The following is a 14643-nucleotide window of genomic DNA, read 5'->3' on the forward strand; positions in this document are numbered from 1 at the left end:
ACATCGGGACATCTGTGGGAGGGAGAGGGCTTGGGGAGAGGAGGCATGGGAAAGGGGGTGGGGGTGGGGTGAGGGGTGGGAAAGGTATAAACACATGGACACTGCCAGGACTTCAAGGAAAGAAGTCGGTATTTCAAAAAATTGGATCTGGGGTGAATTAACAGGGGTAGAAAAGATCAAGGTTTTGGATGGGGAAGATAAGAGCTGATGGAGAACAGCTGTTTTAAAGCCCTGGAGGGAGGAGTGGGATTGAAGAGAGTGAGGGAGTTTGTTCCAGAGGCGGGAGAAAAGGGGAATGAAAGAGTGAAGGTGAGCAGAGAGTCTTGATTTTGGCAATTTCACCAGAAGAGGGTTGCTGGCAGATCTTGTGCGACCTGTAGGAATATTCGAAGCACAGACAGAGCTGGGAGAGCTAGGCTGTTGAGGAGTCGGTAGAAGACAGAAAGTCCACCAACTGCCTGCGGTGCGTGAGTGAAAGGCCCTCAGAGTTGGCTTCATCACGAGAGATTCCAATAATTCTGAAAGCTTTGATTTCAACAGCATGAAGCTGAGCTAGGTATGAGGCAGGAGCACCGGCCCAGAGGGGAGGACAGTATTCCATTGAGCTGCGGATGAAAGCCTTGTATGTGGTGGGGAGCTCAGGTGTGCCAAGGAAGGACTTCACACGACGGAGGATGCCCAGTCGGCGACTGGCTTTGGAGGCCAGCTTGGAAATGTGGTTTTCCCAGGAAAGATCATGGCAGATAGTGAGTCCCAAAAGCTTGAGTGACAGAACTTCTTGGAGAGGCTTGTTGAGAAAGTAGATGGGAGGGTTGTCCAGTCGGTCTTTTCGGAGAGACATCGTAAGAGTGTGAGATTTGTCAGGATTGAAAGACATGTTCCACTTGTTTGTCGAGTCTGTGATTTTGTCAAAGTCTGCAGAGAGTGAGGCGGCTGCAGACTGCCGATATGAGGGATGAGGTATGGAGTGGCAGAGAGTGGAGTCATCAGCAAAGAGATAGAGAGGATTTTCCAGAGAGTCACAGAGATCATTGATGAAGACCAGAAAAAGCACAGGGCCCAGAACACTGCCTTGGGGAACTCCATCCTGAACAGGAAGGGGAGAGGAGAGAAATCCATTCAGCGCCACACGTTGACTATGACCAGAGAGGAAGTCCGCAAGCCATGTGTGGAGGCTATATGAATTATAAGGACATCGAGTGACAACCGACAAATCACAATGTGTGCGGGATTTATTCTTCATCTCCTGATGTCATTGTGCACAGATGGCAGCAGAAAGCTAGCTTTAGAAAAATAGATTCGATATGATACAAGGCGGGAGCAAACAATACACGCAGCAACACCGGCACAACTTCAAAGCTTTAAAACAAGTAGGAATTGCTTTGTAGCTTTAAGACAGGAATTGAAAAGTGGTGTCACACATTACATGGAGCATGTGCAGCTGTAAACGTTGAGAAAATGATATATCTGCGATTCCAAGGCACAGTGCAGCTGTGCACAGTGAACTAACAATGGAACGATTATATTATATTTAGATAGATTGATGGTTCCTGAGAGGATGGAAGAGCCATGCGGGTTTGAGAAGTGCATGACACTATAAATAATTATACATTTCCTCTGGAGCTTGAGTGCAGCGTGGTGGTTAAATGGGTGGGTCACTGGACTGAGATAAGTTAACTGAAGTTTGAAAGCTCTCATGTCTAAAACATAACAATAAGCTAATGCTTGACGTAACAATTTGACAATATTTCTCATAGTACTGTCGTGTGCACACCGCCAACCCAAAACTGCAAGCGAAGCTAGGGGGTAGGTGGAAATTGCACACCTTGAGGTCGGTCACCTCCGAAAGCCGAATCTAGCATGAAGCACCCAAACGGTTGTGGGGGGGTTCACGATGATTTAACAAGCATGCCTAAACACACTCGTTATCCCTCTTGGAGCTAAATGCCCCTCCAGGAATACTCAGTAAAGGTGAAACGGCTGGTGCGAGAAGGATGGCAGAAATGTACGAGGAAAATCATTTAAAGTCATTATAATCTACTATCAATCAAATAAACGTGAACTCAGCACACATATGAATCATTTTACAGGAATTTTGAATATGCTGGAAACAGTAATGGTGTGAATGTTTACCTGCACAAAATAATTACTTACCTGCGAGGGTCGTGCACCTCCAGAGCAAACTTTTTGTCGCGGAAGTACAAGTTTTCTAGTTGAGACCAGTGGAACACCTACAAACGACACACATGTCTGCTGCAACTTTCAAACCAATGGTCGCACAAGCACATGAAAGTGTGGATTGCAGTCGATTCTGATTTGGACAATGCTTTAACCTATAAGCTCATGCAATGGACAACTTGTCACCTTACTTATATTACCTTGCGCCGTATTCCCATCCTTTGGAGACTGAGTTTCATAGGGATTCTGGGAGTAGCGTAACTTTTCATGAGCCAGCTCTGGCCACACCTGACATTTGCCTGAAAAACCTACTCCCAAGCAGCCATAGGAACTGAACTCACCCCAACTTTGAGGAAATGTGAGATGAGGAAATGCAACTTTGTGAGGTGAGGAAATGCAACTTTGTGAGGTGAGGAAATGCAACTTTGTGAGGTGAGGAAATGCAACTTTGTGAGGTGAGGAAATGCAACCAAAAATTACTCACGGACCAACATTATCCGATAACCAAAGGATCAAGTGTCATCATTGTAATGTTTCAAACTCACATTAAATTATGGTATTACGGTGGTATATTGTCCAAGGCTAATGGACGAACTTGTACATACATTAATTGTGTATGAATGACAAGAATAGAATGAGACACGAGGATACAAGAAATATAGATATTAAACAGTCATATGAGCACAGTACATGCATGAAATTTCATTGATTCCAAAATAACTTAGAGGTACCGGTAGTGAACTTGCATTTGGGCTGTATAGTCTGGGTTTGATTCCTGATCAGACTATGAACCATCATCTTAATGTTACGCAGATGGGGCATTGCAACAATAATGCTGTTATTCAGGGAGTGGGGAGGTTATTTATTGATGTCACCTGTCCCACCTACTATCACGTTCCTTTTCCAAGAGCAGGCCATTTTTGTGCCAATACATTGGCCAAATCCTAATTCCCTTTGAAATTACTTTCATTTTCACCTTTATTGACGCAATTTAGCCTTAGTATGCACAAAAGTGACGTTGCTTTCGCAACATCTTCTAGTGGAGCAGTGAGATCCCCAGCATACATTTCAAACCAATTAAATATACGGTCGACCTAGTCATGGGTGCCCTTGATGCTCCCTCAAGGAGTGTTGGAGCAATTATTTTCTGAGATTTGAACCTGGAAGTCACAAAGTAACGAGGCAGATGGAGCTCAAATGAAGAGGAAAACACTCGAAGAGAAAGAAGCCATAATTCTTGGCAAATTTAAGCAGCAAAAGTGGACATAACTGTGAAAGTAGAAAAGGAATTACCAAACATATCATCACCATATTATGCCATGTCAATTTAGATATGCGGTTAGTAGTTCATAGATCATGTAAGATTGGCCCAAGACTTTCATGGACTAGATCACTTGGTCTGACATTTGACTGGAGCTGGTTAGGGCAGGGATTTGTAAATTGGCCAGGGTGGAGGAGATAGCTCGCCTGCGCCTTGTCAAAAGACACAGTGGGATCTTTAACGTCCACCGGCAACTAATGCTGGCAGATGCGTCCCAAGCTTAGGGCCCCATTCGATGGATGGATGGTGCACTCATTGATGCAATTCCCTGCTTGCGAAACACCAATCCGACAGACTATTGTGCGGTCGGGAATCAAACCCAGACTGAAAAAGCTCAAAGGCAAGCACACTGCCTCTGCGCAATGCTGCTAGTTCAAAGAAAACTTACCAAACAAAGAAACCAAACAATTACTTGCTGTTTATCTCTCTATTTACTCAAATTAAAGGAGAATTTCTCTTCTCATCTCATTAACAGTGGACAAATATTGATTTGGATCATTATTTAATTAGAACAGCACTCGCAGAGCACATAGCCTCGCCTCATGCACTCATTCCGAATAACAATACCACCTACTATTATGGCCCAATGCAATTATTGCCCATTTTTTGGTATCATCCATGCACCCGATTATGTCACATATAGATTGCCATTGTCCGTAGCTTTATTAACTTATTGGGATATAAAGCAACCACAATTGTGCACATTAAGGTTAAATTACACCAATAACGGTGAAAATGCAAGAAATTTCAAACTAGCTTCACTATGGCTAGTCAATAATATGTATAAAGTTTCACATCGATGTCAAGCACTTCAGGGGAAGAAGGTTTTAAACTTTTTTATGTTCAATCCAAAATGGCCACCAGACCATGTGACCGATGACATCATAAATTTAATTATTCACTCACATCGGGTAGTAGATCAGATACATGAAGCTTCAGGTTTTTCGGATCAGGATTTTGATTCAACCAATTATGGCTGGAATAACACTTCACTGCTGATGTCATCGTTTTCAACCAATATACCCCATGGGGAGTTGATGACGTATGCCAAGTTTCATTTTATTCTGTTGAGTGGTTTCAGAAAATAAGATATCCAAATTTTCCCTTTAATCCAATACAACTGCCATACCATGTGACCTATGATGTCAGAGTTATCACTAATGGAGATATCAGACAACAACTTACATGAATGCATGCGTGCACACACACATCTCGTTTTTTCATTTCTGTTCCTCACAATTTTATCTCTCTTTTACTCACACAAATTGTGAGTAAATTTTACACACACACACACACACACACACACACACACACACACACACACACACACACACACACACACACACACACACACACACACACACACATCTCGTTTTTTCATTTCTGTTCCTCACAATTATATCTCTCTCTTTTATTCACACACACACACACACACACACACACACACACACACACACACACACACACACACACACACACACACACACACACACACACACACACACACACACACTGTAATAGTCTCGCATATCCTTCGGGTGAGATTAATAATTGGGTGCAGTGAAGGCTTCTGCCCCCTAAAATAAATTCTGTCCCCCTTGCCCTTCTAGCACTCCAGTACTTCCGGTGTCCGTCCCTGCATGTACCAATTACCGCCTTTAATCGCTTGCAGTTTAGGATAGGGTGAGGACCGTACACGTAACTACATGTATTATGTGTAAGACAACAATATTAGGATACATCAGTGTACTTCACTTGAATTAAGGACATCAGTAGACAACAGACAAGCGACTCCATAAATGGGATTTTAACCTGGTATCCCATGCTCAAATAGAAACACTGGATGGCCCCACCTGGAACAAACAACTTGCTGACCTTTATGCACAATAAAAGTATTTTTAATTTGCCAAAAAGGTTTGAGGATTTATTGTTTAAACATCAAAACAAGTAGACACGTCAATAAAACTTTCGATGAACGCTGAGGGTTGCTTCCCAAACCAGACATTATGCATTTGTCTGTCTGCTTGCGTGTCTGTGTTGTGAAACGTTCTCTGTCGGTGTAAGCCAGAATCTCACAAACTTATCGTCTGAGGTCATCAGCATCGTGAGGGTTGGCACCCAGTTTGTGCACCTGCAGAGTCTGTGCATGGTGCGCTCTCAGTGCACCGTGAAGGTGTGTCATGGTTCCTCTTCACCGGTGACTTGTGCCATAGCAAGGTGTGTGAAAATAACTATACATCCCATCATCACAACCTCGTCATAACCTCTTAAAAAGATAATTTCACAACCACACACATGATTCGTTCCCAATTTGGCTGTTCTGTGTAATTTTGGGTGGGCAAATGTAGCGTTATTATGCCGTGACTTGTATGTGATGACACACAACACGCGAACAGCAACACAAACAAACCCATCGGCCTGGGGTTTTTCTGCACGACGTGTGATTGGTAAGCGCGTACACTTTCAAACAACCTGTCACCTCTTGGTCATTCAACTGCAGAGCATTTTGCAAACTCTTCTGCTCGTACACATTGTGATGCTTGCGTTCACCGAACAGCACAAGCAATTTACAACCTTTTCACACCCATTGATGTTCAACCTCCCCTTCACTCGCCTTTTGTATCAATCCGATGCTGCTGACGGGTTCGTTCATCTCGTGACGAGTCAAATCCCACAAAACACTTCGCGTGGAATCAGCCAAGCAAAAGTCAGCTGGAAACTGTCGATAACCACCTGCTGCCCTCAAAAGAAGCTCTGAATCTCGATGTTTCCTTCATACGAGACTTTTTTTAACAACATAAAACATCTGAGCGATTGTACTCAAACTGGAACAATTAGAATTGGAGCATTAAAATGAAATTATGGAGAGAGATTGTAGTACAGGGTGACTATAAAAAACGTTACTGACCTCAAATAACTTCCTCCATTCAAATGAGATCCTCTTAGTTTTTTTTCGGTGTACAAAGTGAAGTTGGTGTATAGTCCATAGATTGAGATTTAGTCAAGATAGCTCAATTCTTACCTCTGCCACCTAGGGTGGACGAAAGGTTATGTTTTCACCCGGCCTGTTTATTTGTCTGTTTGTGAGCAGGGTATCTCCAAGTTATGGGTGGATTTTGGACGACATTTGGTGGACAGTTTGGGTGTGCTCAGATTTTTTTCAATTTTTAAGTGATTTTTCACCATTGAGAGATGGGGCCCAAAATGAAATGTAGCAGGATATTTCAAAAAGTTGTGGATGCCTCGGATTATGACAAAACTTGGTGGATGAGTTGAGTAGGTGACAAGAACAAGTCGCTTAGATGTTGGTGTGTGGCAAGGTCGAATGGTCCAGATGCAGACCAGGGATATCAGTGGGATACTAAACGTAAACTGTTCAGCCTGGCGGAGGTATGCGCTCTACCGAGTGCCATTCTAATTCTAACACCCAGTGGACTGTTAAAGAAAAATCATTTTCAGTCTAAATCTACCTGAGAATGAAATTCTTCAAAAAGACTCAAACCAAGTTCAGGGTTAAATGCTTAAGTACAATGTCTACCGAGGAAGTGCGCAATCCGTAGGTTATTTTAAAACAGCAATAACTGAGAAAATCTGTTCAAGTGCTGCAGCTGAATGTGCGAGAGTAACATACAATTTTTCCATCAAATCCAAGTGTGCATGCAGCGTCGAGGCCAATATCCATTTGGAAATAAAAACTACAGCGTTCATAGAACACATTACCCAGCACAGTCTTCAGAAAAAAAGGACATGTGCGGGGTCTCGGAGCAGCAAATTTGTTTGGTCGAGATGATGTAAAATGGTGTAATATTTTGTCCAAGTACTGCTAAAGAAAAGGTTTTTGAAAGTGCAAACAAGGTGATTTGTATTCTACAGTGTTGAATTCAATTGAAATACAATTTAAATAAAATAATGACTTTAAAACTTGCAGAATTTTTTTTCTGAAAGTTAACCGCTGTTGACACAGTGTCTTTTACACCACCTTATTTAACACATTACATTAGTTATGCGTGACTGTTGTTTGTATGCTTTATGAAGTACTTAAAAACAGTAAGTTTCCTGTTTGGAATGATTTTGAATTTTATTTAACTGCCAGCTCGACAGGCAGACAGAGTAAAAACAGTATCTCTGTGGACGCGTGATCGGGACAAATTCAGAGCCAAAGTACTGCTACGCTACAGGTTCGTTTTTCAATTAATGTTCTGATTAAAAATATAACATTAAATTGAAATTACATTGTTTCTCGATCATACGTTTGTAGACAGACAGACAAAGTGAACAAATTCCTTAACCCCGTATTTTGCTTTGCATGTGTGGGGTAACAAACAAGGTTTATTAAAATGCATGGGACTATGGGTACCGTTTTTAGTGTACACCCTGTTATTTTAGTGAGTACGAGAACCAAAATGGATGGAAAAGATGATGATGTTATACTGAGTAGAAAAAAAACTATCCGTGTGAGTTTAAAGGAGAGATAAGTGCTGATGAGGAATGGCATGCCGTGAGAGAAAGCAGTCCAGATAGCTGGAAAGTGTCAGTGTCAAAGCCCAGTGTGTGTGTATGTGAGTGAGTGTGTGTGTGTGTGTGTGTGTGTGTGTGTGTGTGTGTGTGTGTGTGTGTGTGTGTGTTATGCTAGAGAGAGCAAACTAATGCCAAAATTTGCAACACCGTTCACGAATAAGCGTTATACATGCGGTATTTTAAAAGTTACCAGAACGAGATCCTGGACTCGCAATAGTTTAAGAAATGCCAACATTTTGTTATTTTTCAATAGATAGGTATAGTGCCTTCAGAAAGTATTTCCACCCCTTGACTTTTTCACATTTTGTTGTGTTACAGCCTGAATGAAAAATGGATTAAATTCAGATTTTTTAAATCACTAATCTACACCTAATACCCCACAATGTCAACGTGGATTTGTTTTGAATTTTACAAAATAATTAAAAATGAAAAGGTAAAATGTCTTGAGTCGATAAGTATTCAACCCCTTTGCTATGGCACTCCAAATTCAGCTCAGGTGCATCCAATTTCCTTTGATCATCCTTGAGATGTCCCTACAACTTGATTGGATCCACCTGTGTCCAATTCAATTGATTGGACATGATTTAGAAAGAACCACACCTTTCTAAGGTGCCGCAGATAATGTATGTCAGAGCAGAAACTCGACCATGAAATCCAAGGACTGTCATTAGAAATCTGAGATAGAATTGTGAGGAGGCATAGATCTGGGAAAGGGAATAAAACAATTTATAGAGTGTTGAAGTTCCCAAGAGCACAGTGAGCTCCATCATACGGAAATGGAAAGAAGATGGAACTACCCAGACTCTTCCTAGAGCTGGCCGCCGGACATAACAGCAACCGGACAAGGACCTTGGTCAGGGAGGTGAGGAAGAACCCAATGACCACTCTGACAGAACTACAGAGTTCCTTGTCTGAGATGGGAGAACCTGCCGGAAGGATAACAGTCTCTGCAGCACTTCACAAACATAGGCTTTATGGAGAGTGGCCAGATGGAAGCCACACCTGAGAAAAAGGTACATGACAGCACGCCTGGAGTTTGCAAAAAGCCATGGGAAAAAACTCTGAGAGGATTCGGCAAAATATTCCTTGGTCTGATTAGAAATCCTCGACTCTGAATCCTCGAATCTAACCTCGACTCTGATTCTGCAACTGGACCAGACGGCATCAGCCCACGGGTCCTAAAATCCTGCTCTGCCGCTCTATCTCACCCTCTCTCTGTTCTTTTCACCCTCTCTTTTGCTCAAGGTCATCTGCCAGCATCCTGGAAATCAGCAAACATTACCGCTTTACACAAAAAAGGTGCAAAAACAGATCCTTGCAACTACAGACCAATCAGCCTGCTCCCAATTATCAGCAAAGTCATGGAATCCATCATTGCTTCGGATATGAAATCTTTCCACTTCTCCAATGGAATTCCTGTCTACCGCTCTCTGATCATCAATTTGGTTTCAGACCAGATGACTCTACTCTGGACATACTGCTTCTGCTGTCTCGCAAATGGATGGAGGTCCTCAATGCCAAACAGGAAATCAGAGCTGTCTCCCTTGACATATCATGTGCCTTCGATACGGTCTGGCACCCCGCTCTGCTCACCAAACTCTCCTCCTATGGTATCCATGGAAATCTCCATGCATGGCTTGCGGACTTCCTCTCTGGTCATAGTCAATGTGTGGCCCTGAATGGATTTCTCTCATCTCCCCTTCCTGTTCAGGCTGGAGTTCCCCAAGGCAGTGTTCTGGGCCCTGTGCTTTTTCTGGTCTTTATCAATGATCTCTCCGACTCTCTGGAAAATCCTCTCTATCTCTTTGCTGATGACTCCACTCTCTGCCGCTCCATTCCTCTTCCCTCAGATCGGCAGTCTGCAGCCTGCTCACTCTCTGAAGACCTGGACAAAATCACAGACTGGTCAAACAAGTGGAACATGTCTTTCAATCCTGACAAATCTCACACTCTTACTATGTCTCACTGAAAAGATCGACTGGACAACCCTCCCATCTACTTTCTCAACAATCCTCTCCAAGAAGTTCTGTCGCTCAAGCTTTTGGGTCTCACTATCTGGCATGATCTTTCTTGGGAAAACCACATTTCCAGGCTGGCCTCCAAAGCCAGTCGCCGACTGGGCATCCTCCGTCGTGCGAAGTCCTTCCTAGGCACACCTGAGCTCCTCACCACATACAAGGCTTTCATCCGCAGCTCAATGGAATACTGTTCTCCCCTATGGGCCGGTGCTCCTGCCTCACACTTAGCTCGGCTTCACGCTGTTGAAACCAAAGCTTTCAGAATCATTGGAATCTCCCGCGATGAAGCCATCTCTGAGGGCCTTACACTCACACCGCAGGCAGGTAGGTGGTCTTTCTGTCTTCTACCGACTCCTCTCCGGCCTTGCTCCCCCAGCTCTCTCTGTGCTCTGTCCCCCAAATATTCCTACAGGTCGCACAAGATCTGCCAGCAACCCTCTGATGGTTAAACTGCCGAAATCTCGGCTCTCTGCTCACCTTCACTCTTTCATTTCTCTTTTCTCCCGCCTCTGGAACAAACTCCCACACTCCCTTCAATGCCACTCCTCCCTCCAGGTCTTTAAAACAGCTGTTCACCACCATCTCTTATCTTCCCCATCCAAAACCTTGATCTTTTCTACCCCCGCTAATTCACCCCAGATCCACCTTGTTTGAAATTCCAACTTCTTTCCTGGAAGTCCTGGCAGTGTCCATATGTTTGATACCTCTCCCACCCCCCCCCCCTTCCCATGCCTTCCCCCCAAAGCCCTCTCCCTCCCACAGATCTCTCGATGTCTCCATGTCTCTCGGACCCTGCTCTCAAATGTTAGTCAGGTTCACTATGTTAACAAATATAATTTCGTTCAAAATTTTGGTAGATGAGCAAAACTATACATTTCTGGAATACTCAGAGCATGAGGAATCCAAAAATTAATGTTTGCATTTGCATAGACACCTTTGCGAAAATGACACTCAGGTTGACACTCAGTCACTGACACTCAGTGATGAAGATAGTCAGGTTCACTATGTTAACAAATATAATTTCGTTCAAAATTTTGGGAGATGAGCAAACCTGTACATTTTTGGAATCATCAGAGCATGGAGAATCCGAAAATCAATGTTGGCATTTGCACAGACACCTGCATGGCCGCCATTTTGGATTTTCAAAATGGCCGCCATAAAATACATATTTTGCGCTATCTCGGCTTCAATTCAACCTAGAAACTTAATTAAATATGCTAATCCTATGTTTTCTGGGTTAAGGAATCCAATAAAGGCCTCAAAATAGTGCTCAGGATTATAGAAAAGCAACAAACAAAGGTAATTGAAAACCATTGTCTTTATATTTGTGATATAACTGTATTACATAATACATGATATTGCAAGTTATTTGAAGTTATAGGTATGGGTTTATAAAGCAAGAAAGCAGCCTTGTTAGTATCAGATTGAACTATAAGTCCTATACACAGGATCTACTAGGTCTACACCGTTCAGGAATATGCTTTTACAGATCTTCATCACTGTCCTGAGGGTCATTTTCGCAAAGGTGTCTATGCAAATGCAAACATTAATTTTTGGATTCCTCATGCTCTGAGTATTCCAGAAATGTATCGTTTTGCTAATCTACCAAAATTTTGAACGAAAAAACATCGTGAACCTGACTATGTTGTGTTTGTGTCCTTCCCCCTCTCTCCCCATCTTGTCTACCGCTCCCGATGTTATATGTCTTATGTGTCGGTTTGTCTTTCTGTGTGATTACTGATTAATGTTCGCTCTTTCACGAGCCTCGATGTTGTATACAAAAAAGAAAAGAAAAAAAAAAAGACGACGAAAATTGCTCTTTGGCCTGATTGCAAAGCGCTACGTCTGGTGGACACCGAGCACAGCTCATCACCCATCTAACACCATCCCTACTGATAAGCATGTTGGTGTCAGCATTATGCAATGGGGATGCTTTTCAGCAGCAGGGACTGGGAGACTTGTAAGGATAGAGGGAACAATGAATGGAGCCAAATACAGGCACATCATTGAGGAGAACCTCCTTCAGTTCCAGAGTACAAAAGACCTTAGACTGTGGCGAAGATTTACATTCCACCAAAACAATGACACCAAGCATTCAGTCAAAGCAACACTGGAATGGCTTCATAACAAGATCCTGAAAGTCACTGAGTGGCCCAGCGAAAGCCCAGACTTGAATCCCATTGAGAATCTAGGAAAGAGACGAAAGTTTGCTGTTCACCGACGCTCCCCCTCCAACTTGACACAACTTGAACAAATCTGCAAGGAAGAATGGGAGAAACTTCCCAAATCCAGATATGCAAAGCTGATACAGACATACCCAAGAACACTGGAAGCTGTAATCGCTGTCAAAGGCACTTCTACAAAGTATTGACTTAGGGGTTGAATACTTATGTAAATTAGATATTTCTGCTTCATTTTAATTAAATTTCGTTTTTTAAAATTTATTTTTCGTTTTTAATCATTAAAATAAATTCCACTTTGACATTATGGGGTATTATTTGTAGATGAGTGCCAAAAAAAAAATCTCAATGTAATCTATTTTATAAATTCAGGCTGTAACACAACAAAATGTGAAAAAGTCAAGAGATGTCAATACTTTCTGAAGGCGCTGCATATGGAGTTATCAAGTACATATTTCATTATGATGTGTGTGTATATATATATATATATATATATATATATATATATATATATATATATATATATATATATATATATATATATATATATATATACATATACATACATACATACATACATACATACATACATACATATAGATTGTTATGTCGGTGGGGTAGTGACACCATTAGACCAGGTATATTTGTGTAGGTAGCATGCTCCGACTATCGTGAAGAAGAAGAACCACCACCATGTAATAAGTAGAGGACTGTTCAGAACGAGACACACATACACATATATACACACACATGTAATAAGAAGATTCTGAGGAGAGGAGAAGAAGTTCTGAGGAGATTGTGGCTGGCTCAATAGCGCAGTGGACTGTTGACGCGTAATCAATGGAGGTTCCTGGTTCGAGCCCCGCATTGAGTCAGGATTTTTTCACACTTAGCCCCTCGCAGGAATTTGATTCCTGTTTCTAAAATATATATATATATATATATATATATATATATATATATATATATATATATACATATATACATACATACATACATACATATTGTTATGTCGGTGGGGTAGTGACACCATTAGACCAGGTAGATTTGTGTAGGTAGCATGCTCCGACTATCGTGAAGAAGAAGAACCACCACCATGTAATAAGTAGAGGACTGTTCAGAACGAGACACACACACACACGTAATAAGAAATAGCCCGGATGTCGGATGAAGTTTTATATTTGTCCCCATCACAAGGGGGCGGGGCATGTTATTTAGCTCAGGGATTAGGTTAAGTAATTCCCTGTTCGTCATTCCCTATGTGATTTATTCTTTATCTCTTTTGGCACTGCACCATAGACACTAGTTAGAATTTCCCATTAACTGAATTAAATAATCACAATAAAACCAACCGGAAGCCAGTTCTGACCACTGCCGATGGACACCACCATCTACATCACCATGGAGGTCGAGCAGGCCGAAGACACGCCAGAATGACAGTGATTGGGTGGGAGTTGACCAACAGGAAGGCCGGGGTAAGAAGGGACACGCTGATTGGCTAAGTACTACCGATGACGGCAGATGTGGGACTGAGTGTGAGTGGTGGAGAGCTAAGCTTGTGGTGTTGGCTGGCAGGGTTTGGAGGAGATTTGCCGATGACGTTAGAGCCGGGACTGACGTCAGAGGCTCTGACGTCAGAGACGTGGACGTAAAAACCATGTCTGACCGGCATTTTCCCTCTTCTCCATTGTCACTCTTGCCCTTTTGTCTCTCTTCTCTATTTTGGCTTTCTCGTTCTGGACCTTGGGAACGATTGTGCTTGGACCGACTGTGTTGAAGACGCCACCTGGAGAAATGCAGAGGCAACAGGAAGAGCCGCGGCCCGGGTACTGCCGTTCTCCGTGCGGACAACGCGTGGACGGGTGCGGCTTGTGTGACGAGGCCGGGATGAGCGATGCCCGGCGAGGCCTAGCAGAGCGCAAACGAGCGGACTGCGGCCTTCTTCCCGCCAATAATGCTGCCGGGTCCGGACTGCACACACGGGGCCTTGAGGATTCCTGACAAGGTTCAAGCCGCTCGCAGATAAGTGCAATAAATAATCACACTATTCCTTTCCAACGTTATTTTATTCTCCATTTGTACTTGTTATAAGTCTGGTGTGAAGGATCCCATAGGAATTTAGTTTGACCGTCACGTTTCTCTTGTTATCGGTATCTTCTTTTAATAAATCCTTTTGTTATTTTCCTTGTATTTTTGAAATCCTCAAAGTGGTTGGCGTGAACACACCCAAAGCTCTGTGAAGAGTGCAGGCCTTCATTGCTGTGATAATTATTAGGCTTCCAATGAGGTTCCCACTGGAAGCCTATTGGTCTTGTTCGGATTATTATTCTCATACATTTTGTGGAGATGATTCCGACAAAACCATTTGTTGCTGGGAGGATCTTTAACTCTATGAAACTTAAACTCATTATAGATACCAATGTAACTT

At 42.6% G+C, this 14643-nt stretch overlaps 1 protein-coding gene across 2 annotated transcripts in view; it reads right to left on the reverse strand.

Annotated features, from left to right (window-relative positions):
- Positions 1-14643, reverse strand: part of LOC137425928 (FERM domain-containing protein 4A-like) — a 296129-nt gene that overhangs the window by 108229 nt on the left and 173257 nt on the right. For both annotated transcript variants that reach the window (XM_068114650.2, XM_078776193.1), the window contains exon 11: positions 2155-2231. In XM_068114650.2, the coding sequence (XP_067970751.2) occupies positions 2155-2231 (77 nt within the window). The remainder of the gene's footprint in view (positions 1-2154; positions 2232-14643) is intronic.

The sequence above is a fragment of the Myxine glutinosa genome, chromosome 4 (genome assembly GCF_964187855.1).
Source record: "Myxine glutinosa chromosome 4, kmMyxGlut1.1, whole genome shotgun sequence".
In the NCBI taxonomy this organism is placed as follows: domain Eukaryota; kingdom Metazoa; phylum Chordata; class Myxini; order Myxiniformes; family Myxinidae; genus Myxine; species Myxine glutinosa.